General features: G+C 35.5%; 1 protein-coding gene across 1 annotated transcript; it reads right to left on the bottom strand.

The window, feature by feature from the left end:
* Positions 1-17,496: 17,496 nt before the first annotated feature.
* On the bottom strand, positions 17,497-21,224 carry rhcgl1 (Rh family, C glycoprotein, like 1). The gene is made up of 11 exons (XM_042726089.1): positions 20,839-21,224; positions 20,532-20,721; positions 20,164-20,314; positions 19,935-20,082; positions 19,419-19,585; positions 19,204-19,341; positions 18,828-18,964; positions 18,487-18,611; positions 18,322-18,395; positions 18,117-18,190; positions 17,497-17,972 (listed from the first exon to the last, which is right to left on the bottom strand). The coding sequence occupies exons 1-11, from the start codon at positions 21,023-21,025 to the stop codon at positions 17,951-17,953; spliced, it is 1,413 nt and encodes a 470-aa protein (XP_042582023.1). The 5' UTR covers positions 21,026-21,224; the 3' UTR covers positions 17,497-17,950.
* Between the last annotated feature and the right edge of the window lie 5,723 nt (positions 21,225-26,947).

The following is a 26,947-nucleotide window of genomic DNA, read 5'->3' as shown; positions in this document are numbered from 1 at the left end:
AGTAAATGATCTCCTGAGGAAGGAGGCCATCGAGGTGGTCCCTCCTCACGACAGAGAGTCCGGGGTCTACAGCCGGTACTTCATAGTTCCAAAGAAGGATGGAGGGTTGCGTCCCATTTTAGATCTGCGTCAGTTGAACTGCTCAGTCAAGCGACTGAAGTTCAGGATGCTTACTCTCAAACAGGTCATGTCTCAGATCAGGTCCGCGGACTGGTTTGTCACGAACGATCAAAAATACGCATACTTCCATGTCTGCATGCTTCCCACTCACAGGAAGTTCCTGAGGTTTGCTTTTGGGGGCAAAGTGTACCAATATTGGGTCCTTCCCTTAGGCCTTGCACTCTCACCCCGCACTTTCACGAAGTGTGTGGATGCAGCTCTGGCTCTACTGTGACTCACGGGCATCCGCATACTGAACTATATTGACTGGTTGATTTTAGCTCAATCAGAGCAGATGGTGGTTCGACATCGAGATGTTGTTCTCGCCCATATGAAAGAGCTGGGGTTAAAACTAAATGCCAAGAGAAGTGTGCTTTCTCCATTACAGAGGACCACTTATCTGGGTGTGGTGTGGGATTTGACCACGATGCAGGCACGAATGTCACCAGCTCGGATCGAGTCGATCCTCGCCGCAGTGGTGAGAGTGAGAGAAGGCCAGTCACTCACTGTCAAGCAGTTTCAAAGAATGCTGCGTCTGATGGCAGCTGTGTCCAATGTGATACCTCTTGGCCTGCTGTACATGAGACCCCTACAGTGATGGCTCAAGACCAAGGTTTTTTTTCCGGTCTCTCATCTTGTTGAGACCATCCTCCAATCCAGAGCTCCCTCTATGAGGAAACTGTACGCCTTGAGGTGGAAACTTTTCACTTCTTGGTGCGGAGACCGCCAGCTTGACCCAGTTAACTGCCCGCTTGGTACAGTGCTGGAGTTCCGGCAGGCCCGTTTCTGCACCGGGTTGACCCACTCCACCCTGAAGGTCTACAAGGTGGCCATTGTGGCCTACCACATCCCTCTCGGTGGCCAGTCAGTGGGCAGACACCCCCTGGTTACATGTTTTCTCCATGGTGCGCTGAGGCTGAGGCCTCCGGTACGTTCTCGTGTCCCCACGTGGGACCTGCCTGTGGTACTGGAAGCTCTCTGTAGGCCTCTCTTTGAGTCTATCGAGGAGATCTCTGATCGGCACCTCATTATAAAGACTGCTTTTCTGCTAGCGATATCTTCTCTTAAGAGATTTTAGGACCTACAGGCCCCGTCCTGTTTAGACTTTGTGCCCAGTCTGGCCAAAGCTTTTCTTTACCCTCGAGTGGGGTATGTTCCTAAGGTCCCCTCTTCTACACCACGGCCTGTCGTACTTCAGGCCTTCAGTCCTCCTTCCTTCAGGGAGCCAGACTAGAAGAAGCTTAATTGCATACATCCACAGACCTGCCCTTTGGAGAAGGGCGGACCAGTTATTCGTTTGCTATTGTACCCCTAAGAGAGGTCTCCCCGCTACTAAACAGACCCTCAGTCCTCTGGCCTCCCCTCTCCCCTGGGGGTCAAGGCTCACTCCACCAGAGGTGTGGTGGCCTCCAATGCCTTCTTAGCGGGTGTCTCTATGTGAGACATCTATGATGCTGCGGGTTGGTCCACACCCTTAACCTTTGTCAAGTTCTATGGACTAGATATGCGAGACACTCCAGGCTCTTCTGTTCTCTCGCCCTTGCTGTGCAGTTTCCCACACTAGGCAGAGATTTGTAAGTCTGGCGGCGTGGGCATTCTCGTTCCCAAAGCGTTTTACGACGCAGCTCGAGTTCCTGAAGAGGAACATCTCAGGTTACGTATGTAACCATGGTTCCTCGAGGGAACGAGACACTGCGTTGCAGTGCCACACTTCCGGCATCTCTGCCGGCGCTTGCTTCATTCCTAGAGACTAATGCCTGTTTCACCGCACGTGCTTTTAAACAGAACAGCAAGAATTATAGCAATTTATTCCAACAGCATATGTTTTGTGACTAAATCTAATTTTTATTTCCTGATAGGATTAGATGTGTCTATATAGAAATACACAACCATTTGAAAGGTCGGTAAAATAAAAAAAATCTTTTTTTGGTTTGTTTGTTTTAAGAAATAATTACTTTTGTTCATTAAAGGCACATTTAATTGATTAAAAAGAATAGTAACAACATTTATAATGATACAAAATATTTCTATTTACAAAAACTTTTGAACTTTCTATTAATCAAATAATCATTTAGGGTTTCCACAAAAAAGAAGAAAAAAAAACTTTTCAATAATATTAATTAAAAAGTTAAATCCTTTATGATTCTAAACTTTTGATCAATTGGATAATTCTGGGAAAATAACTGATAATTCTGGGAAAATAACTTCATCCACCATATGGGAAAAATAAAATAAATAAAATAAAATAAATTAATTTTTTTAAAATGTATATTTTCTGAACATAAATAAAATCCAGCCAGTCAATTAGACAAATTACATCTAGTAATAAAAATAGTCTATGAATGAAACAAAAGACAGGTATACTGATAAGTTACTCATCTAAAGCAAGAGTGAGCAGAAGGAGCATATGTAGAATTAGTATGAAAGAGGAAGACTATGCCACTTAAAGAACTTAAAAACTCTGACCAACCCCAATCACCAAGCCCATGTTGAATGTTTTTACTTAAAGTAGAATAATATTATGACTGTGTTTTTAAAACTGTCACCACAATAAGGGGAAGCTCACCTGATACTGAACTACATGCAGAGATATTACAGGCATTTTAGAATAATAATTTGTATAAATAGTCTAACATAGAATATCCTCTTGCAGTGGAAAAGAACTGTGTTGTTGATAAGATTGGATGTTTTTTTCTGCATGTGTTGTCACTTTCTTATCGTATTTCCACTCATCTCATTTTCTCCTCTTCTTGAGCTTCCAGGCTTGTAAGCAATTCTGTGTTATCATATGCAAGGGCTCTTTTTGGTAGCACTATGAGCCTATAAAGGATAAATCAAATACGTTCAAAGAAAATTTGAAATAGTCTAGGTAAACAGCTAAAACCTCAGTAAGCTATCAAGACAACAATGCTCAAGAGACAGACTTATGATAGTTTATGAGCAAAGATAGATTGATAGAGTAAGTGAGTCATGGTTCAGACAAGAACAGAGAAGAAGAAAAATTAAAATTTTGCTGAAAATTTTTACTCAGCCTCAGGGCATCCAAGATGAGTTTGTTTCTTCATCAGAACAGATTTGGAAAAATATAAAATTACATCACTTGAACACCAATGGATCCTCTGCAGTGAATGGGTGCCATAGGAATAAGAGTCCAAATAGCTGATAAAAACATCACAATAATCCCCAAGTGGTCCACACAACTCAGCTAAAAGCAAAACAAATCATTATTTGACCTTACTTGATGGACTGGATTTATGTGGATTACTTGTGGATTATTGTGATGGTGAGCAAGTAATGTAATTGTGAATTATTGTGATGGTGAGAAAGTAACATAATGCTAGATCTCTCCAAATTTGTTCCAGTTAACATCTTGGATGGCCTGAGGGTGAATACATTCCTTGAACTATTCCTTGAAGACTGGAAAAGACCAAATAATGGGTGAGTAGAACAACTAAACTGATAAAATGGCAATGGGAACAAAACTATATTAAAGTAAGAATCCAAATAGAACATAAACATGACAGATAGATCATTTTGGTTTTTACAGCATGGGCCAATGGTAAGTATACACAATAACAGGAGAGAACAGGGTTTTTTTTATGTCAACAGAAGGTGTCATCTAGGTATGTGATTTGAGCCAGAGGAACTTATTAGCAACACTTCCTGTGTATCTGAAACTACTCTTCTTTTCGGTGAGTCATCCTCTGGTCAGCCCTGAACTGCAAATGGGTTTGGAAATTGCTGATGTGTGTTCTGCTTTCCTGTGTTACAATAGATAATAATGCGTGAAGTGCAATGACAGCACTGAATCACAGCTCCCCTTTCAGAACCTGAACAGTAGCAGCCTATTAAAATACTTTTAGAGTGGTATAACAACAATCTAAACTGAAAATCAGTAGTAGTTTTTAAATAGTTTAACTACACTTGTTAGTATTTCAAATATGACTTGTTTATTCTTGCCCCTTTCATACAAATGAACTCCTTGCCTATAAATTTTTCATTGACTTCCTAGGTATTGAAATTTGGGCAAAGGTTGTACATCTGTAATTTGAGTCGAAAGTCCAGTTGCATAAATGTTGAATATAGAAGTATCTTTTTTTGTTTTTTGTTTAAACTCTCATTATATTTATGAATTCTATCCTTTTAAATTTCCAAATAAAATGATTCAAAAAATAAAACTTTTAAATAATTTAAATATAAATATCTTGAATATAATATAATATAATATAATATAATATAATATAATATAATATAATATAATATAATATAATAATGATGATAATTTGATGTTATAAAGTGATATTATTATTATTACCTGTGAATATTTTAATATTACCTGCTATATTGTAATACAATTAATATAAATAATATTGCAATTTATTATAATATTATTATCTAATAAATGTACACTTTATTATATTATATTATATTATATTATATTATATTATATTATATTATATTATATTATATTGATAGTCCACTTAAGACATTCTACTAGCTATAAGTAACTTTTCAACTACATGTCAACTAATTCTGATTAGATTATTCGTGGGGTAGGGTTATAGTTAGTAGAATAAGTTGACGTACTTGAAAAGTTACTTATAGTCAGTAAAATGTCTAAAAATGTAAGAAGATATTAAGCAGACAGGCTACTACAGTGACTGATAGACGACATAGCTGCAAAGTTAGAATGTCTAAAATGGACTATCAAAATGAAGTGTTACCTATAATATAACCAAGCTGTTACAATCTGGTCTACTGTTTTCATTTTCATTATTACTCTTCTACCACTAGAGGGCCCTATTTGATTGAATTTCCTCTGGTACACTTGCTATATTTCTCATTTCAGTCTGAGCTTATGCCTGTCTGGATTTTGAGCATTGTTACAGATATATGATAAGGTTACATCACTGTCATCATTAGTATGAGAGAGAGGCAATAATGTCACGTTGCCTGTAACTGATAGTTGAGATCTGAGAAGGGAAGACAGGGGGAGGACATTTTGAGACAGTAAGGTGGATATTTCGGACAGTTGTAGGGAGAGCAAGGAGACAGGCATTGAGATATTCAGGGCTTTTCGAATATAGTTTTTTCAGAAAGTCATGTCATATCTTTCCACTGTCTGTGCATCGTTGACTCACAAAATAAATATAGGAATAAATGTTTATTATTATTATTTTAGTTTGTTGAATCACTAGTAAAGGAGTGACTTATGACAGATATTTGGATAAAAACGAACCATTCTTCCACTATACAAGTAAAAATGTTATGTGACTGCTACTGCTGGCTGAGTCTAATCTATGAGGTATGTTCACACAGCCACAGCTGGGACCACAAACCATTTCTGGTGTGCAGTGGCGGCACAGCAGTCTTATCTTTACTGGGTCCCTTGGAGGAACATTTTGTTTAGACCTACAGACCTGGAATAACCTACTTCTCTCCATCCTCCTAAAATTATTTACAATATACTACAAACTAGATAAGATCACCTCTGACCCGCTTCTGTTCCTCTATGTGACTCGATGAGAAATATAAAATTGCTGCATAATTCTTTTTAGAATTTAGATTATAGGTTTATCTCTTATCAACATAAACTGACCCTTGTGTCTTTCCCATTCTGTTTGGCAAATTGGTCTTATGTAAGCATAATATTTTTTGTTGCATTGGCTGTATCAGTAGGCCACACAGATGAAGAAAAACATGGATTAATAAATGCTAAAGTTAATACAATGCTGAACATGTTTCTGCAGACAACATTCTGAGGGAGTCTTTGTTCAACAAGGGAATGTGCAGATTTCTGTTTTAGAGAAATGCCTTGTGCATCCTAATTAAGGACCAGATGAAATCCCTATTTAATATAACAAGGTATTATGTATAGCAGATTACATAAATGTGGCAGTGTTTTTCCTTCAATTTTCTACTTTCACATTTATATTACCGTTTTAAATGTAGTATCAACATGCCTAATCTCAGTGAGTTTTTGTACTTTTCTCGCCTTATACAAGCACATAGGAACAGATGGGTTGAATTGTGTACCCCCCTGCTATTTGGCAAGAACATAAGCGGCACATAGGCTTAACGTTATCAACAGTCTGCAAGGCCATCGCAGAATCAAACTCCCAAATGCTATTTGTTTTATTATACTGTTCCACATTCACATGAAATCTGGCAATTATGCAGTCCATTTCATTTACGCTAGATGAGAACGACCGGAATCAAATGCAGTGGTGATAGTTGATGGCATATTTGGTTAGTTATATAGTAAAATGTAAAATTCTCATAACAGCTGTCCAAATGTTTCCGTTCATTTTTAATGATTCAAATGAATGATGAAACAGAAAACCACTCCCAGCTGGGCTAAAAGGTGTCAGAACAAGTTGAGGGAAATGCTTAAGCTGAAGGCCCTGAGAAGCACAGTGGGTCTCGACGTTCCTCCTCAGTTCAGACTATAATTGCTTGATGCACAATAGTGCACCTGAAACACGGCCAGAACACATTTACAACACCAGCAGTTACATACTGTATTTTTCAGCCAAAGAAATAGCCTTACCTGAGCAGTATTTTAACAGGAATGGTTCCAAAAAGAACATCCTGAGGGATCCATGGGAGGCAAGAGGTGGAATATCAAAAACAGGAAGCAGGATTTAGATAACTTATGGTGAAACTCACCAATTCTCTGTGGTTCATAATGTGTGGATATGATGTGTCAGTTCATGATAAACAAATATGTCATCTTATCTCATTTTACTGGACTGGACAGAAACTAAAAACAGGGTCTTAAATATAGTTTTCCATCGCTTGTTTATAGACTGGGGTTTTGTTACTGTTTTTATACCGTACAGTTGTAGGCAATGTGGAAAGAGCAGTGTGTCCGAATAGGCTGCACCTGAAATTGCATACTTCCCTTTGATATAGTATGCAAAAAATAATAAAGTATGTGAAAAGAATAGTACATGCAAATTAACAGTATTCACAAAACGGTAAGCAAATATGATGTGAGAGATGCTGTAGGTCACATGACATTATACACATTCATACTATACAGAATCAATACATTCTCACTTCGTTACATATTGATGCTTGGTCAGGACACTTTGGTGTCACTTTTTGAGAATGTGACAGAACATACTTTTCTCTTGGATGCAAACAATTAGTTATTCAAAAGTAGTACCTTCTCAGAGATTATGTGATTTTGGATGATATTTGCACCGACAAATATAGTAGTCGTCTTGGAGTTATACTGACACTTAGTGGTGTGGATGTAATATGTAAATGCAAACATTTCAGTTGCCAGTGCTACTGTATTAACAAAAACGTATAAACAATTAAATAAATATACAGAACAAAATAAAATAAACCATCCGCAAAGTGAAAGTGTTGATCTTACCGAGATACATGTGTAATTCTTCGTAAATGCTCTAAACTGTCTCTGTGGTATCTGATCTAAAGAAATACAGAAAAGAGGTGTGCTAAGATCCATCAGCATGACCTGTGAATTCCTTCACTTGGTCAGAGGAAATACCACACATGCTGGCCCAATGAAACCCCAAGATTTTCTAACAGCGACAGAAGAAGGTACCACAGAGGATAAACAAAGAGAAAAAGATTATCTTTTTCAGTGGGGAGGTTTAAAAAGACTCAGTAGGATGTGTTGCCAGGGGAACAGGCTGCCTTGAGTTGCACTGAGTAAGATAAGGGAATGCAACATCAGGGCAAGACAAAGTCCTTGGCCTCCGTTGATTTTTGGCTGATTGTGCTGAGGAGGCCATCTGAATTCTAATCACAGAACAAAATACAACAGGAATAAACAACAACTGGTCAACATATCTTTATTTTTTGCTTTTTCTTTAGTCTCAACTTATAAGCATCTTAGGACTCCAATATAAGTTATTATACAGTAATATAATACTTTATTTATTTATTTAAAGTAGTATAAAATAGATGCATGCAAGATAAATACATATACCATCATGCCCTGTTAAAAAGTGTACACATCACTAGTATAAAACTTAATTTTATATGATATTTGTGTTTCTTATGATTAATTTACATAACTTGACAAATAATTGGCTAGTAATTTTTTTTTTTATTTTTTTTTTTATTTTTTTTATTCAAAGAGTGATAGGAAGCACATCCAATCTGGTGTAACTGAAAATGCTGTCATAGGCCTTTTTGTGCTCAGCTGCTTGTTTCCAGAATGCTTAGCCTAGTTATAGATCCATGCAGGTGCTTAATTTTTCACTGCTCTTTTGGGAGAACAAACAAACACAGAAGTGTGTGCACCTACATTACTCATGCTAATTGCTTTACATAAATCACTGTGGGGAAACTGACAGTAATCAACAAAAGACAAAATATGTGCTTTGGCGACCCAGCTTTCCTTTCCCTATTTCCTGCAGTTTTATGCCACATATCTGTGCTATCTTCTCAACTAAAGTCTTAAAGGAGCATTTTTCCTCTATTAAGTCATGAATTTCCAAGATTTATTGCACTAGGAAATAAGAAGTAAAGGGCAAAGGCTGCCAAGACTATTTCCATAAATGCAATTACTGAGAGGGAGAGGGAGAGGCCAAACCTCTGCCCTTTAACCACCTTCAAACAGAGCCACACACATTCTTAAATATACACACAGATAGATAGAGAGAGAGAGAGAGAGAGAGAGAGAGAGAGAGAGAGAGAGAGATGCTGCATGTGAAATGAAAATCATACAGACCCCATCGTCTGTGGACTTTGCACATGCTATTCATATCTCTTTGGTCAGGTATCTGCCCAATAAATACAGATGATGACTCTCATGGAATTTCTCTGCACATCTTAAATTAAAGGTGGAAATAAAATCTCTCATCTTTTTTTCTGTATACTAAATCACCCAGCTGGACTAACCATCCAAGCTATTGGGTCACTGACAACCAAGTATTAGAAACAGAAAACCATCTTATCTATGTAAGTGTAGTATATGGTACAGTAACTGCTAAAGCAATGGCTCTCAGCCAGTTGGTTGAGACCAAAAATCACCCAGTTAGACTAACCATCCAATCTACTGGGTCACTGCACTGACAACCAAGTCAGCGAGTCAATATATGTAAATATCAAAATATAATAAAATAAAATAAATAGTTACGATAAAAAGTCTAAATTAATAACAAATAATTAAATAAATAAGCACAGTTTTGATTTATATCATCCTTGTACATAAACACAGTTAATCATACTTGTCTGTTTATGAGAAGATCTCACCATGAAGCTCTGTGGGATTAACATCATTTGCAAAAGTCAACAGTGGGCTGAGGTTCGTTTGAGATTGTGAACTCCACATTGACTCGCATATAGCTTAAACATATTTCTGACATGGAAAAATGTATAATTGAATCAGAGCCGCATGGTTAAATTCCAATGTCAAAGGCATGCAAAATACTTCATAATGATTTGCCCTTCTCAGTTTGCGTTCAGATGAAAAAGCAATACAGTGTTTATTCTGAAGCTACTCAGGTACTTGAAATCAAATTAATTTCATATTTCAATGTATGAATCTGTAGCATAACAAAATGCACATAAATCTCAAATCAGTGACATCTGGTATGCATCACCCTCTTTTGATGTGTAACTGATGAAAAGAATTAGTATTAAACCGAGATGCCAGCAGACAGAGATTATGTCAAACCTTTTGATCATATAACGTCAAAGCTTGACAAAAAATGTAAAACTTTTTTTTGAATGTTTGTGAACATACTGTATTAGAACTTAACTATTCATACAGTATAAGAGAGGATAACAATATTGTATTGCATTAGGTTGCAGCAGATTTTAGAATAACCACAAATCTTGTTAAACTTCAATCCCATCCACATTTCTAATTCCAAGGAAGTAAGTCTGGGTAGACCATTCATAAATATTTAATCTTCTCTCATTCAAATGTAATTTAACACAAACAAAAAGATAGCGTATGCGTATTTGGTATGTATTATTAAAAACAGGCTGAAAATTTTGATAGTTTTCCAAATGATGATGTTTATTTCTCATCACAATCCTTATCTCCCTTGTATCCCAGAGGCAGGTTCATCAAAATACTGAGCATGTGAAATATTTTATGCTCAGAGCACTTCACTATCCCACACAAGACTGCACAAACATATTGGCAGAAGACTGCAGGTGACTCATTTTTTATATTTATTTGTAATGTGTGTTTTTTAAACAATGTGTGAATGATGCATTGATTTATTAGGACAATCTTTCATACTCTTCATAATGAACCTCTTATTTATCTATCGCAAACCTTGAGACTGGAAATAACCAATTGGGAGGTTTAAGTGTGGGCCGCGGGAATGCATGATGACAGAAGGAATGGCACAATAGCGTGCAAAAGAAGGCTATCTGTCCACCCCACTTATGCACTTGACGTGATTTGTGAGTCAGCTGCGAAGAACCTGCGCAGCTCATGTAGAAAAAACCCCGAACAGGTGTTGTAAAAGACCGATGCAGCTGGGATTTGCTTGTGAAGCAAACAGCTCAGCTGGGGATTGGATTTCTGAACAAAAATCTGTCCGACTTGAACATTGCCAAGCATTAATCAATACGACTAATAATTGGTCCACATGCGCTCCTTTATTTTTTTTTTGTGCCTTGGTGCTGCGCTCCAACTGTTATGAGTATATTTGCACTGTGAAATCTTGGAACATGAACTTGGTGAAGCCATTTCTCATGAGGTCTTTCAACTGTTTAAATTATTCACTTTCTAGTTAGGAGTGAGGGGAAGCAAATTTGTGATGTCACTGTTACAAGAATAATCTGCGTGTATAACAAGCGATGACAGGGACAACAGATGGCACGCACAATGCTTAAATATCTTGTCAGATGTTTACAGGCTTGATTGAAGTCTTTTTGATGTGATGTTGGGATGCTAGTGAACATATCCCACAGATCTGAAAATAGATTTTGAAATAAGCAGATAGCTGCATCAAATTTTCACTGAGCTGGCTGAAGATAAGACCACAAGTCTTACATAAAAGGTATATGGCTTCCTTTGAGTGGGGTTACTAATGCATTCATGCATGCAAGTTGTATATTAGCCAAATGAGCAAACTAAGAAACAGTTATTGAGTTATCTCGTGTCTATGTGAAAGTTTATAAATAAAGGGTAATGTACAATCAGCTGGTCACTGCTAAATAAATTAGTACATACAATAGTCTTGCAATATATTGGAGTTTAAATTGTTTCATTATTTTACGAGGAGCTTATATTATCTTCAAGCTTTCTCTAAGAAAAAAAGATAAAAAAAAATACTGATTCTAAAGTCCTCTGAGGTCATTTTAAATACAGTCAAGAACAGACGCAAGACTGCACCAGTTGCACTTGAAACAAGAAAGCAGTGCTACCTAGTGATTGGACGATCAGATGATTTCACTGATTGGATTTTAAATCTTGATCATCGAAAATGAACTAGTCTTTATTCAATGTCTTTTTGTGAATATTCATTTGAGGAGAGTTTAATTGGCCTAGTTCAGCCCATAATAAATATTCTATCATCATTTACTCACCCTCTACTTGTTCCAAACCTGTATGAGTAATAATAATTTTAAAGAATTTTGGTGCCCAAACATTTGACGGCAACCACCGACTTAAGGATGAGTAAATGATGACCTTTAAAACCACAGCTTTTTGAGAATAAATAATAAAACACACACACACACACACACACACAAACACACACACAAAAACATTGGTTTTGTGAATTTTGTTGGTTTCAATCTTATATTTAAACGTGGAAAAGACTGGACACAATTTAACTTGGATTAATTTTTTTTACATCTCAAAGCACTGCTATTTAAACAGGGGTTTGTAAACTTTTTATACAGACTGTTTTTTCAATAACCAGTTCAGATCTTTTATTATATTCTAAATTAGAAAACCATTAGCCAGAAAGCCAGAAATTCCCCTCCCATGTCCCTACTTATTTGGATCAAAATCATTAATTCATGAACAAAAGGATGTTCAAAAGGACAATCAAAGTTATATGAAATATTCAATCAATTTTTTTTTGTTTATTTTTTTAAAATTGTTTATTGGATATACATTTCTGGTTATTTTGTTATAGTTATGAATTTCGCAATTGACCAAAAGTATTCCAAAGAGCCATGTAATAAGGGAAAAATAAACAGCCCTGAGCATAAACGTTCACAGGTAAATGTCAGTTTTAAGGAAGCCTTTTAAAGGCATATTAGTCAATGAAAATATCCAGGGAAACTAGGCTGACACTGTAGGTAAACACTATGTATACATCCGCATATTTGCATAGACGATTGGGCCTCCCTAAAGTAATTGAGTTAGGTTTTTCCACAGGCAATCCTGATTTGAATAACCGGCACCAAACTCATTGCATACTGAATGGGTAATGCAGCGTTCTCATTTGTAAGAAAAACACAAAGTAGATTTTTTTTTGCTTGTCTTTAGGGAATGTGGGGGAGAGTTGAATGAGTGTGCTGAATAGAATGATTATTTTCTTAATTAACTTTTTGTTATGACAGGAGCTGGATTGGGAGCTCCATATCTAAATCATCTCATTTACATCCGCCTCTTCGCTCATTAACATACAAAAAAGATTCCTGTTTCGATGAGAAAGTTTGGATTCCACCCTCACCACAATACCATCATAGTCTGATTGACCTGATAGGCAGGAATCCCCTGAGTCTTTGCAAGCACAAAGGAAGGCAGTCAACGCAGCTGGCTTCTCACAAGTTTGATTTCGATAAAAAACATATTGGTTTCAAAGATAAACAAAATGATTTATTTCGTTGCATGGTGTTTAAGACCATTGTGCTAATGCCTTATCTACATTATTTATCAAATTTTACATATTATTCCAACAGCCTTAGGATTTATTTCACTTTATCCCACAGGCATCATTGGTCATTCAAAATCAAGTAAAAAATCAATGAAAATATTATAAATTATATATATAAGAGCTTAAGCTTAAAGGACAACTGGGCAAAAACATCCAAGTTCAGCATCTGTTTTGATGTACTGTGAATATTGTTGTTTTTCCAAACCGCGTTTTTCACTGACATGCTCAAATGACTATATGGCCATTCAACACTTTCAACAGCCACTGCATTAACAACATGGACAAATACACAAATCCCTGGAATTATAATTCCGCCAATACACGTTAATGCATTTGAAAGCAGTAGTATTAATCAGCAATTTAATAAAACACACACAATGTGCAGGTGTCTTGCACTGTATTCCATTTCAGATACAAATAGATGGGCAAAAATATAAATACAAATATAGATATCACTTAGTTCATAGGAATTTCATTCCAAGTGGAATGTGAAGCACAAGGGAATGACATGATTATAAATTCATTATTAGTCATAATTGGTCTTTTCAACCATAAAGTGTAATGCAACAACAACAACAATTATAATTCTTCCATCAATTTTTTTTTTTTCAAGAAAGTGTAACATGCGGATTCATCTTTAAAAACATGCAGCACAAATCCATCATGTACTTGTGTACACTTTCCTCATTAAGTGGAAGCATGTGTTTTCTCCCTCTGTGTGTATGTTGAATTCTTACCACAGCGTGGAGCTCTCTCTCTATCTAGCTGATTGTTCTCATTTACCAATAAGTAGTGGAAAGAGGCTCAGATGGATGTTCCTCATTTAAAAACACAGCTGGATTGCAGTCGCCCCCTGGACCACTGCTCTGAGACCGGAGTCTTTCACTCACAGCTGCTGAAACACCTCAAGTATTACAGGGCTAACCTTGAAATTCAGGTGCATGGGGTTTTGTCTTCATCGGCATGGGAATAAAAATATTGAACTAACCCCTTGTGTTGCAACTTTCAGCCCATTTACAAAACATTCAGAGATTTCTTCCCAAAATGAAGGACTTGGGCGTTAACTACTGTGTTCTTCATGGCTGCAGCTCTTTGGTTATTAAGCATATTTGCATATTTTAGTGCTCCTGTGTTAGCTCTGTTGTAGATACAATGATGTAAACAAAGCCCGTTGGCTTCAGGATATCCTCCTCAACCATCCACAGAGGCTTTTGTTTATGTAATCCTCTTTGCTCTCAGCTGTTACAAAACAAGGGACCACAATCAGGTCTCATTGCGACTAGCATGTGTAGGTCTACAACAAAGAAGACACATTATAAAGGGACCATCCTTCTTGCTCTGTATATCCAAGTCTACATAATAATTATAAATGATTACCCCCATTTGTTTCCCCTGAAATAATTCAAATGAATTTTAATTATTTACACTAATCAAGCATCTCATTTGCACTTGCAATAGTGTTGTTTTCATAACTTCTGCACAACAGCTTATTAAATTCTCTAGCATAAATGTAATTGTTCTTCTGGGTTTCAATACTATTTTTCATTATTTAAAAATATGAGTCCCCCTTCAACTTAAGTAATAAAAAATGCCCCATATTCTGTTAATATTGATACATGGTCTTAGTAATTTATTTTTAAGGTGGTCTGATGCACATAACTTATTGTTGTGACAAATCCAATTCTGAGAGAAATATTTTACTGTTAATACATTCTGACTGCTGACTGACTACTGATTTCTCAGATGGTAACTTACTCATGGCTGCATGGGGACCGACGTAGCTTCCAGTAACTTTCCATGACTGGATATACCTGCACAACCAGAAACCATCTGCTTTGGGAACAAATAATGCATGGTTTGCACTATAACTCATTTGTTTCTTAATACTGTACATGACAAACAGTCTCATGCAAAATGATGCTCAGCATCTACAGGTAGCTATGAAAATATATACACAATAGTGCATCTGATATTATCAAAAGGGGAGTGACTAGAAGAAAACCGCATTATTTACTTTGTAACTATTTTCCCTCAGAAATTGTTAGTAAACTGGTTGGACTTTATTTTACAGTACATGTACTTACCTAAGAAAGTACTTTAATATAAGGTAACTACATGGATAAGGTTAGGTTTAGGGGTAGGTTCAGGGTTAAGTACATAGTTATTACTTAGTTATTGTTATTACTGTAAAAATTACATAGTATGCACATGCGGAACAGGACTGTAAAATAAAGGGCTACCAGTATATGTTACAAATAATTACAAATAAACTACAAGTAACAAGTAGTTTATATTGAACACAAACAAGGATGTACTTTTGAGCAATTTCCTTCACTGCTGAATCCCTAAAAATCTATTAGCAGTAATATACATGTTATTCAGGTGCTTACATAGTAACTAAACATACCTTAATATTTATTATTAGGCTTCTGGAATAAGCAGTTTAAGCAGCTGCAATGAATAAAATACGTATAATGTAAGACTTAAAAAAATAGATATTTAAATATATTATACATGAGTTTTAGTCATCTCAGCCACTAGTAAGCAAACATTGCATAACCTACTGCAGATACATCATCGATTACCCGAGAAGCACCGCAAAATCCTGATACACTACTTGAGAATGGACACTAGTACAGGATAACGAGAAGTGGAGTATGACTCACAAAGTTTACAAAGAAAACACTATTTATAAAGGTTATAGTGCCATGAAGTTAGACTGATTAGGTTAAAGGAGGGAGGTTTCAGTTTCAAACACTTTGAAGACTTGCAGCTCTGATATATACAGTAATCATATAATGTTGTCTTAAGGGGGAATCATTATCTGTGAGAGCCTTTGATCAGAGTAGAAGTTTATCAACAACCAGTCAGCCACTTATAGTACTTTCTGACCATGTGTAAGCAACCCTTGCAGTAAAGTAAACTGACTATAATGTTATTACCATAATACTGCAGATAATGATGATTATGTTAAAAATAATGAAACTTCACATCTGAAAAAAGAAAGTGTAAAAACTATAGATAGGTTATGTAGAAAATAGGAAGACTGATAAATGATTTCATGTTAGCGAAATAGCTATTGATTCAGTAAACAAGTAAAACATAGTAAAAATAAAATAAATGGTGTCTGTTGTTTTTGTTAAAGGGTTAGTTCACCCAAAAAATGGAAATTCTATCATTGATTACTCACCCTCATGTTGTTCCAAACCAGTAAGACCTTCGTTCATCTTTGGAACACAAATTAATTATTTTAATCAATATTTTGATGGAATCTGAGAGCTCTCTGACCCTCCATAGACAGCAAGGATATTGGTAAAAATAGTGACATCACCAGTTTAAGCGTAATTTTATGAAGCTACGAGAATACTTTTTGTGTGCAAAGAAAACAATAATAACATAATTTATTCAACAATTCTTCTGCCCAAGTCACCATCTTCCACCATTTTGGAGAGTACCCCAGAATATAATCAACTTAATTAGCATTGTTTACATTCAGTAGATTGTGCACATGCTGAACGTAAAAAAAACAACAAAAAAAAAAAACAAAACGCCTGATTACATTGATTACGTACAGATTTATCATTTTTGGGTGAACTAACTATTTAAAAACTGTACAATAACATGTAGCCTACAGTAGCCTATTTGAATGTCTGTTACAATTGCTTGAAATATTTTTATTTAATTATGAAAACATCTTAGAGCAGTCTTTTTGGATTTAGTTTGAAGCTGTATCAGTCAATTTGGAGGGCAGACATCAACACATTATCTAGTCACAGAGCATTGACTCAAAAGTCAATGCACAGAGCATTGACTTTTACCAATGTACAACTAAAAATCTAAAGCTAAAAATGCTGCCTCACTTGTTACCTCCTCCCACCCTAGTTACCACTTTTCTAAGCGCTTCCTTTAAGGCAAAAAGTTTAGGTCAATTAGAGCAAAAAACACCAGCTGTGTAGCTAATCTGGTCCACAGAGTCTGTTCTCTTTTCTCAGTTTTATGTTCTGCAATGATTTTTTGTTTGCTTGTTTTTGCACCATCCCTAATTTTATCCATGACAACTTTCAAAGAAATGTCATAAACATTCATTTCTCTGGTGTGTAAAAAAAGTTTAATTTCTTGCCTATGCTAGAAAGGTTTATTGTTAACAAAAAGACAAGGGACAAGGGAAAACACAAGATACTATCCATGTTAGTACGATTTTAGTGACAATAATTGGAAAGAATGATTCCAAGATATCTTCTATGGAGATCTGATGCTGTCTAATGGTAATGATCACTTATTATTTTAATGAACTGGACTTTTGCCCATACAGTTTTGATGAATATGTAGCTCTCAACATTCCAGACAGTATTAAGTTTCTTTGCTCACAGAGTGTTCCTTCAAATAAAGGCCTCAGGCAAATATGCAAATTCACCTGTCAAAGCCAATTACATTGTAGCGTCAATGTCCTTCAGTGCTCAAAACAACAACAACAAAACTGATATATGATAACAAAAAATAAAAAATAAATAATTGACTTTATTAGGGAGGTCAAATAACATGGGTAGTTAACTTTTCATAGGCTATAGCTTAAACAAGTCAATCTTGTTTTATTCTGTAGATCAATTATTATAAGTTGTAATGCAAAAAGATGCAAAGAAAGATACGAAAGTTTCACATCATTGGTGTAGGAATATAAAGCATTTAAAAAGGAAATAAACACGTTTGGATTTTTTTTTTTTTTTTTTTTTTTTTTTGGAAGTAGCAGTGGCAGCACTGGTTAGTCAGGTGCTACAGACAAAATGCTTTAGGATTATGACATTGTACAACCCACAGCACATGACAGACTTAAAAATTTCCATTGAGTAACTTATCTTGTCTCAGTCTGTAAACCCTTTATCATTCTTATTCAAACATCATTCACAGCTGAAGTTCTACAGGAAGTGGAGTTTTTCAGGGTGTTTTTTTTTTTCTTACACATGACTCCGTTGATATCTGTGTACATAAGAGATTCCAACAGTTTTAAAGAAAGTATTTACATTAAATATTTTTTTAAACAGCAATTTCTTAATCTCTTAACTGCAACTTGATTTTAATTTAATATCAAGTGACTTTAAACTTAACAAGAGATATACTCACGCATCTGGCATGCCTCTTGCGTGGTTCATGTTTGGGTGACTAGAGAGCATATTCTCATCCTCATCCTCAGGAACCTAGAAATAAACAACACAAATTCTATTTGCCCCCATTCATAAACCAAGCAGTTGTTTGACAAAGAAATACTCAAATTTATCAGTTCTGTTTAACTTAATACCATGTAGTTCATCTAAAACACTTTTCTTACCTCCCAGTAAACTTCATCATCAAAACAGTTGGCGTCTGCTGGGTCTCCCCAGATTGGCAGCTTTAATATCCCACCTGGGAAATTACACAACATAAAATACCAGCTCTAATGCATATTTATAAAACATCTAAATTAGTTTACCTGTATAACTTTATTTGCACTCACCAACCAAAGCTCCACCTACAAGGCCAAATGCTATTGCTACAAAAAGACCAGCTGCCTGGTAACCACCCTGAATGTTGGCTGTCCTGTTAGCAACGGCTTCCTTGAAGTCGAAAGTGTTAATCAACCTGAACAGAAACCACAGTAAGACACGTCATGCAATAGTTTCCTTTCCTTTTATTTTATCTACCGCAACAGTACAAACAGAAGCCAACTGAGACTGTGTGTGCGTGTGTGTGTGTGTGTATATATATATGTACATATATATATATATATATATATATATATATATATATATATATATATATATATATATATATATATATACACACATATATAATTACCCTTCTTGTCCATAAACTGATTCACTGGCAGAGGCTGCAGTAATTGCGCCAACGATACCACCTATAACTCCAGGCATTGCATGTAGGTTATGTATTCCACACGTGTCTTGTATCTTGAGAGTTTTTTCCATAAAAGGCTAATAAAGAAAAAAAATTAAATAAATAATAAGAAAGTGATTTCTTAATCACTTATGCTTATACAATCTTCAATTTAGATTTTAAATTAGTTTGGACATTTTAAAAAATGTATGACAATTAAAAAGTGCATTATAAAGTACATTTCAATCCATTTCACTTGTGAATAAATAATATGCGTATTGTACTTCAACATGTTATTTTGAATATTTTCAGTACTATAAAACACAGCAAAACTCACAGTCAGAAAGATATATCCAAATGTGGAAATAATGCTCGAGCAGAATCCCACTATCAGAGAGCCGTAAGGGGTTATCATGAACTCTGAAGCTGTTCCCATTGCAACACCACCAGCCAAGGTAGCATTCTGAATATGTACCTAAATAATTTCCAAAGGTTATTTTATGAATGAAAAATTAAAGATCAACTCAGATTTTCAACCAGAGATTCGGTTACCATGTCAAGCTTTCCATGTTTCTGTGAGATACTTGAAATGGCAAAGGTAGTGAGAACTGAGGCAGCAAGTGCGAGGTAGGTATTTATAACAGCTCTGTGCTGGCCATCTCCATGATCTGCAATAGCAGAATTAAAACTGGGCCAGTACATCCAAAGAAAGAGAGTGCCTGTTAAAGGAAGAGGGACAAAAATAGGAATTATTCTGAACATTTTAATAACCTATACAACAGGAAAAGGCCTCTGAGGCGAAGGGAACTTTTGCTCTTATTTTCTTCCAAAACACTAAATTAGCAACAAATAGCAACCCAGCGCTTTTCGTCATTGCCAAAAGGGTGACATTTGATTCAAACTCAATTTATTTTTTTATTTTTTTATTTATTTTTTTTAAACTGGTTTGACTGACAGATGGGGAAATGCAGAATTTATATTTATATTATTTATTTAGGGGAGCTTTTGTTATACCCTACTTGATGCAATGAAGAAAAGCTTCTTTCACTATTCTTTCACTATACTCACCAATCATTGCAAACACATCAGAGTGGTAAACAGATCCCTGTAAATGTTTGCTTTGCGATAGCATTGGTCGATATAAGACCCAAGATATGGTCAAACCATAATATGCTCCAAAAGTGTGGATGACCATGGAACCACCAGGATCTTTTGCCTATGCAAGTATGAAATAATAAAAAATTACAAATTCCTTCTCCTATGTTGGTAATAAGACAATAAGAGGATTTAAACTTACATGTAGGAGTTCAAGAATTATATACTCCTCAACAGCAAACAGGGTGACTCCAAACAGAGTAAGAACCATCAGTTGCACTGGGCTGACTTTTCCAAGGCAAGCGCCGTATGCAATGAGACAGCCGGCCACACAGAAATCTGCATTAATGAGGCTGAATTGAAAAATGACAGTTAAATTCTACATATAGAGATTAAAGGTGTATATATTAAGCATCGCTTCAAAAATGGAACATGAAATCAGTATCCTACAGAAAGCATGTCAGTCAAGTGACACTATAGAGTAAAGGGTGCCTAAACATTAAGGGGAACATATCAATGATGTTTCATAATGTCGTAATTCATAAAGTAGAATACAAAAAAATCAATTACTTCTCAACCCCAATTTTTATCTTCCCATCATCATCAAGGTAATGAAACCAGCCTTGCATCAGCAGAGCCCACTGAATTCCAAAAGCTGCGATGAGAAAATTGAAGCCAACTCCTCCAAAACTATAACGCTTCAGAAAGGTCATTAGAAATCCAAAACCAACAAAGATCATCACATGCACATCCTGAAAACCTACAGAAAAAAAGAAAGTAGAGAAAATTAGTGCTTCAAAATGTATACTATTAAACAATGCTATAGCAATAAATATAGAATGTTGCAGTAAAACATTGTGGTATGTTAGTTACTTACTTGGATATCTATAGTAAAAGTCATTCTCTAAATTTGTGGAAATATTTTTTCTTCTTCTGTGTTCGATCCAGCGAGTGTCAGACTCCTCATTATAACGGACGAACACACCAAACAGGATAATCATTGCAATCTGCCAGACAAAGCAGACTGCTGGGAGACTGATTCGAATATTGGTGTTTTTGGCCATTTAAATTCTTGCAGATTTTCCCGAAGAGAAGTTCTGGAGATGTCTGCCAATTTCTCTTCTTCGTAATTTGGTCGGTTGCTTTCAATAGGAACATGTGACTCACCTTTTGTCAAAAAGTTTTTATAGTGCTGTCTTGAGGTGTGTCATTACATCATGAAGCAGCACCTCCTACAAAGAAATACAGTACACACGCACATACTTATGACAAAAAGTTTGTTGTTTGTTAAGGAAAGACAGTATCTGGGTTCTTATGTAATGATTATGTTTTGTGGTGACTTTGCTACAAAATAAGCAAGCACATTGCAAAGACGTTCAAACATACATACATACATGCATAAACACACACACACACACACACACACACACACACACACACACACACATACTTGCATTTGTGGTTTACAGGGACTCTACATGGATAGTTAATAAATATATAAAATAAAATAAAAAATCCCACGGCATACTGAAGCCCTGAGATATATGGGGGGAAGATAGAAAGAGATTTTTTTTTTCAGTAAACACTGCATCATCAGAGTTGGTATTGTGGTTTTATCAGACACTTGATTTTAAGATTTTGTGTTGTGGCTTTGAAATATAGGTTAAAAATGTTTTTGACCAGTGAATGATAGAGACAGAGTGTTTTGTTTGCAATTAGAACTGCTGACTGTATCTGTGGCTGTAACTGCATTGCATTACGCTTTTATCAATTAACTTAAAGGTTATAACATTTATTGTAGCTATATGGGTGCTTAGTTTTTCTTGTTGTTTAATACACTTGTCCAAAATTCAACGCTATCTCACGACCAATTCGTACGTATTTTACAAGGTGGCTAATTCCTATGAATTAGTTTGGATAATGTTCCACGGCACACCTGACTGGGCTAGGATATGCCATACTCTGCCATATGGAAGTGCCACCCCTGGATTCTACTACTAGTCCTTGATGCATCCTGGCCTCATTCTGATCAAGGGTTTTAAGAAAGCTTATCAAATAGGCTGCTTCCAGTGATCAGCTGATAATATTGGTAGATTTATTTATAAATATTTTATTAGTAGGCCTACTTTTATCTGCTCAAAGTATTAGTTAAGAAGATATAAGCAACCAGTTGAGTAAACCAACCAATTAATCACTGCTTATATTTCTATTGCCAAAAAACTTATTTGCTGATAAATTGAGTTTTAAACTCTTATTTCATGGACTACATGGTTTATCTGATTGTAAACAATGTTTCCCTAGCAGGTTTACAAAAGGACACATAGTGTTTTATTATCTGAGGGCACATTGTATGTCAGTTTCCTTGTATCTGATGAGATGCAAAAACAAAAGCAAAATCCTCTCAGATATAGATATTTGTTTATCTTTTTTACTCAGCGTAAGCAGGGGTGTATTCCAGAAAAGAGGTTCAACAAACTCTGAGTTGACTTACCCTGAGATGGGAAAATCTGAGTTTTTGGTTTCTGAACAGCTTAACTGAATCTGTGATCTGAGGAACATTACTATTCAGAATTACTGACTCCCAGAATGCATTGCGCCATTAATAAATTGCTTTGTTTTACAGTTGTTGTTTTTATTTTTTCTATTTTATTTGCTGCCTTGTGTCAGTAGTAGCACAACAACAATAGCAAATAAAATGGTTGGTACAATTAGTAAAAATAAATGAAACTGAATTGTTACCATTGTTGTGATTTGTGTCTTGAATGTTGAAGTCTGTGTGTGACTTCAGCATATTACCAAAAATATGAAAGGATTATGTCAACCTAATAAAAGCCTTCTTAAGGTTTTCATGAAAACAATGAAATTGCAAACAATCATTAATAATCACAAAACAATACAATAATGATTTAATTCAAATATAGATCTCTTTCTAAAAGCAATCTATTTATTACTTCTCTTGCCTTGAAGTTAAATAACTCCAATTTCATGCTGCACTGCTACATCAATAGAAAGAAAACTATAAAAATGCAAACAAAGTTCCAAGTGCCCAACCAAAGAGAATGCTAATCACTGTAATGGTGAGTTTAAAAAAATAAAATAAAATAAAATAAAATGTTGATGTTCTCTCAAATATTTCAGTTGTATTGAAAATTCAACATTCAACATTACTTTGGGAGACGAGTGAATCCAACTAGTGAAAGATAACTGCAGACATGGAGGAAATGGGTGAAAAGTCTATTAAGACTCTTTTTCTTTTCTTCTTCTTCTGTTGTTATGTTGCACATTAGAAACATATTACTGCACTGCTGCCTCTCACTGGTTTATTAATGTCATTGGTTCCTTTGTAGTTACTTGAATATTTTAAGTAAGCACCACTCAAAAAAGAAAGTTAATTGTTTTTTTGTTTTTTGTTTTTTGCCTTGAAAGTAGCTGTAACTTAATAAAACCTAGTAAGTATAATAACTAAGTAAAGTGGAACCGACCTTTAATCCAACAAACTAGATGCTCTTAACTACTGTTTACTAAAGTTGTTTAGTTTAACTATTGCATCCACTGAAAGTTCACATAACACAGTGTAATTAAGTAAATTCAATAAATTTGTAAAAAAAAATCAGTTATGTTTACTCGCTTTTCTTAAGTAGATTCAGTGATTACTTTTTACAGTATAAAGCTTCAAGTGTAAAAGGTTTATGGATGTAGGCTACATGACTTTACAAACATTTGACATATTCAATATATATCCTCCAGTGTTTATTTCAGTGTGAAGTGGCTTTTTCCATAGTCTAATGCTCTTTTCACATAGGCTAATTAAATGTTCTCTAATCCAACATACAATTCTTAATTAGGGTAATGAAATAAACATTTGACTTCTATTCAGCCAACAGCAAGAAGGCAGAGACTTTAAATGGGGGGGGGGGGGGGTGCACCTGCATCACTGAGAGATGAAGAGGAGATGGCCACAATACCAATATTAAAATCCAACAGGGAAAAGAATAAGTGTTACATTTTAATTTGTAGGAAATAAAGATGGTGGTGGTTACAGCATATATCTCAAACAACCCCTCTAATTGGCCCGAAAGTTAATGCAGCCTCCTCATCTACAATATCCCATGTAAAAAGACATGCCAATTTTGTGACACTTACAGTGTCTGCATGATGAGATGGAAGTGGTGCGGTGAGAAAAATAATCTTATTGCCATTTGCATAGACATGCCAATTTTGTGACAATTGGAGTGTATTTTTGATTATTTTGAAGTGGTGAGGTGGACTAAATATTGTATTATATTATTTATTTATTTATTTATTTGTTTGTTTGTTTGTAATTAAATGCCCTTTTGTGAAGGCCTGCACAATCTAGCTATTAGTAAAATTAATGAATAATAATTTAGCCGTAAATAATATGATTTGCATGATGACCTTTCACCTGATGATTTCATCTGGACAATCCCTCACGTTCAGACACCTTTAGTAATTGAGCACTATCAGATAATTTCAATAATGTCCGCAGCTGCAGGTAAGCGGAGTTTTCAGAGGAGCAGTGTGGTTGTTTACTTATTAAATTAATATTATTTTACAAGAACGACGTGACGAGAGCATGCATAGCTGTTGTTATATTGCTGTATGTAACGTTAGCTGCAGTAAGCGGCTATAATATTTTTGCTCAATATTTTCCTAATGACAATTTTATGTTTGGTTTATAAAGGCTACTACGAACACCTTTTCCCCATTTTTATCACATAATAAGGCAGGAAATATATTTTATAGTTTCTATACTAAATTATATGTCAATCAGTACTGCATCATTCATATAGTTTATTTATTTATTATCTGGAGATAACTTCAAAAACACACATAAACCATATATTTTCACAATCATGTGTTTATTGTCTTCACATTTCATCAGTAAAAAGTTTCTGCTTTTTATTCAGCTCAGCTACAGCAATAGCCAGATGTTTTGTCCATATTAGGGATTTCCTGCACGTCATAAGTTATTACTTCTATATGGGTCTGTTTTGGACTTTCTGTGCAAGAGCACCCTCTGGCTTCCAGTACAAATTAAACAGGCACTGCATGAGACCGTTCAGTGCTCCATGATGTTCACATCTCCTTATTTTGGATACGTATAAAACGTCAGGTCATGCATAGACTATCGATAATGTCTCTTTGAATTTAAATGTATATTTAAATCTATAAATCTCTACATGAACACACCTGCCCAAAAGAAGTGCAGGTGGAACGAATTTACATTTTATTAAAATTAAATATTTATTAAATATAAAAAATGCAGCTAACGTTGTTCTACACACAGCAATATAAACAAAGGTGCCTGTTCTCTCTCTTTTTTGCTGTTTGTTTAAACGGCGTTGAGGAGTGTTGTCTTATTTTTAGTTATTTGATTAAAAACTATTACTATTACTACAGGACATCTTCCTCAAACTCTGCAAAAGCAGAGCTGTTAAAATCAGTAAGGACTCGAACCACCCTGGTAAATGTCTTTTCATTTTACTGCCATCTGGTATGCGCTTCCATAGCCTGATGGCAAAAACTGAGAGACTTAGGAGGAGATTCCTCCCACAGGCCATCAGGCTCCTAAACTCAAACTCAGTCTCTTAACTTCTGCATGACTTCACTTAATTATCAGTAAGATACTTAACATACTGACATTGTCACTAGCACACAGCATTTTCTATAATTATTTATTTTTATTTATTTATTTATTTTTTACTGCCTCTATTGCTGCTATGTAAATACCCTGTACAACCTGTTTGCACATTCTTCTCTTGTACATTCCTGCTCATCTTAATATTAAGTCTACAAAATACTGTCCTGCACTTTTTATTTTATTCTTTTTTTTTTATCTTACTTTTTCCATACCATATTAATATATTATTTTCTTGTGTTTGTATTCTTTAATAATTGAACTGTCCATGGAGTGGACCTGACTTACATTTCACTGCTGGTCATATACTTTCCCTGTAACCATGTATGTGACAAATAAAAATCTTGAATCTTGAATCTGGAACAAGATTCAAGACTAACAAGGAGGCTAAAGACTGCAGCCACTAGCATCAACCACCAGTGCGTCTCTTGAGATCAGGGGAGTGAGGTTTACCTGAACAGCACCTACCCGCTGGCCTCCATTACACTCAACCCCCCAAACCTCACTCCCACCTGGGTCACGGCACCAATGTAACCCCTCTCTCCCCGGTCCTACTCAGCCCCGCTCCGAGCGGTACTCAAACCTGGGTCTCCTGCATTGGAGGCGGGCACACTAACAAGGAGGCTAAAGACTGCAGCCACTAGCATCAGTCGCTAGTGTGCCTCTTGAGATCAACGGAGTGAGGTTTACCTGCACAGCACCTACCCGATGGCCTCCGTAACACTTGTACTAATATATTTACATCTATATGTGTCTACAGATAATTCTAGAAATTAACTATTCTAGAAATTTCCTCAGCCCCCTTTAAATTAAAAAAAAAATAGTATATTGCTCTTCATCAATCAACACCACAGTGACTAATATTACTGATGGTGTTATTTCATTCATTCAATTAACAGTACACTGAAATCTTTTGTTCCCACTGATGGTTTTATTGTATTAAAAAAAGTGTTTTAATTATATTTATTTGCAAAGTAAAAATGCAGAACTACATATTAAACAAGCAGTCAGAAGAATAGTGCCTAAGTAAAACAATATTTATAGCACTTTGTTCTTTGATAAAAAAAAAAAAAAAAATTCGATGAAGATGTCTTTTATCTCCACCAAAGAAATGAATGTCAGACTATTATGTTAGGTGTTATGTACACCATTAGTCTACATATTTTCTGTTCAGGGCCAGGCCACTGCGTTTACAGGATGTATTCTCTGATGCTGCATTCCAGTAATTCTTTAAGAGCAAGATCAGTAACGATGAAAGTGACAACCCATTAGTGATAACAGACTCCCTTAGACCACACCATTACAACCATTTTTTTTTTTTTTTTGG

This window comes from Cyprinus carpio, chromosome B6 (genome assembly GCF_018340385.1).
Source record: "Cyprinus carpio isolate SPL01 chromosome B6, ASM1834038v1, whole genome shotgun sequence".
Classification (NCBI taxonomy): domain Eukaryota; kingdom Metazoa; phylum Chordata; class Actinopteri; order Cypriniformes; family Cyprinidae; genus Cyprinus; species Cyprinus carpio.
This window is presented reverse-complemented; position numbering and strand designations above follow the sequence as displayed.

Bases quoted from the DNA above. Each gene is read 5' to 3' on its own strand.
- rhcgl1 (XM_042726089.1), bottom strand. From the start codon at position 21,025: ATGGCCAAAAACACCAATATTCGAATCAGTCTCCCAGCAGTCTGCTTT. The intron at 20,083-20,163 runs GTAAGTTTAAAT...ATACTTGCATAG, and splicing joins TAATTCTTGAACTCCTACAT to GCAAAAGATCCTGGTGGTTC. The intron at 18,965-19,203 runs GTGAGTTTTGCT...TTTCTTTATTAG, and splicing joins TTGGATATATCTTTCTGACT to CCTTTTATGGAAAAAACTCT.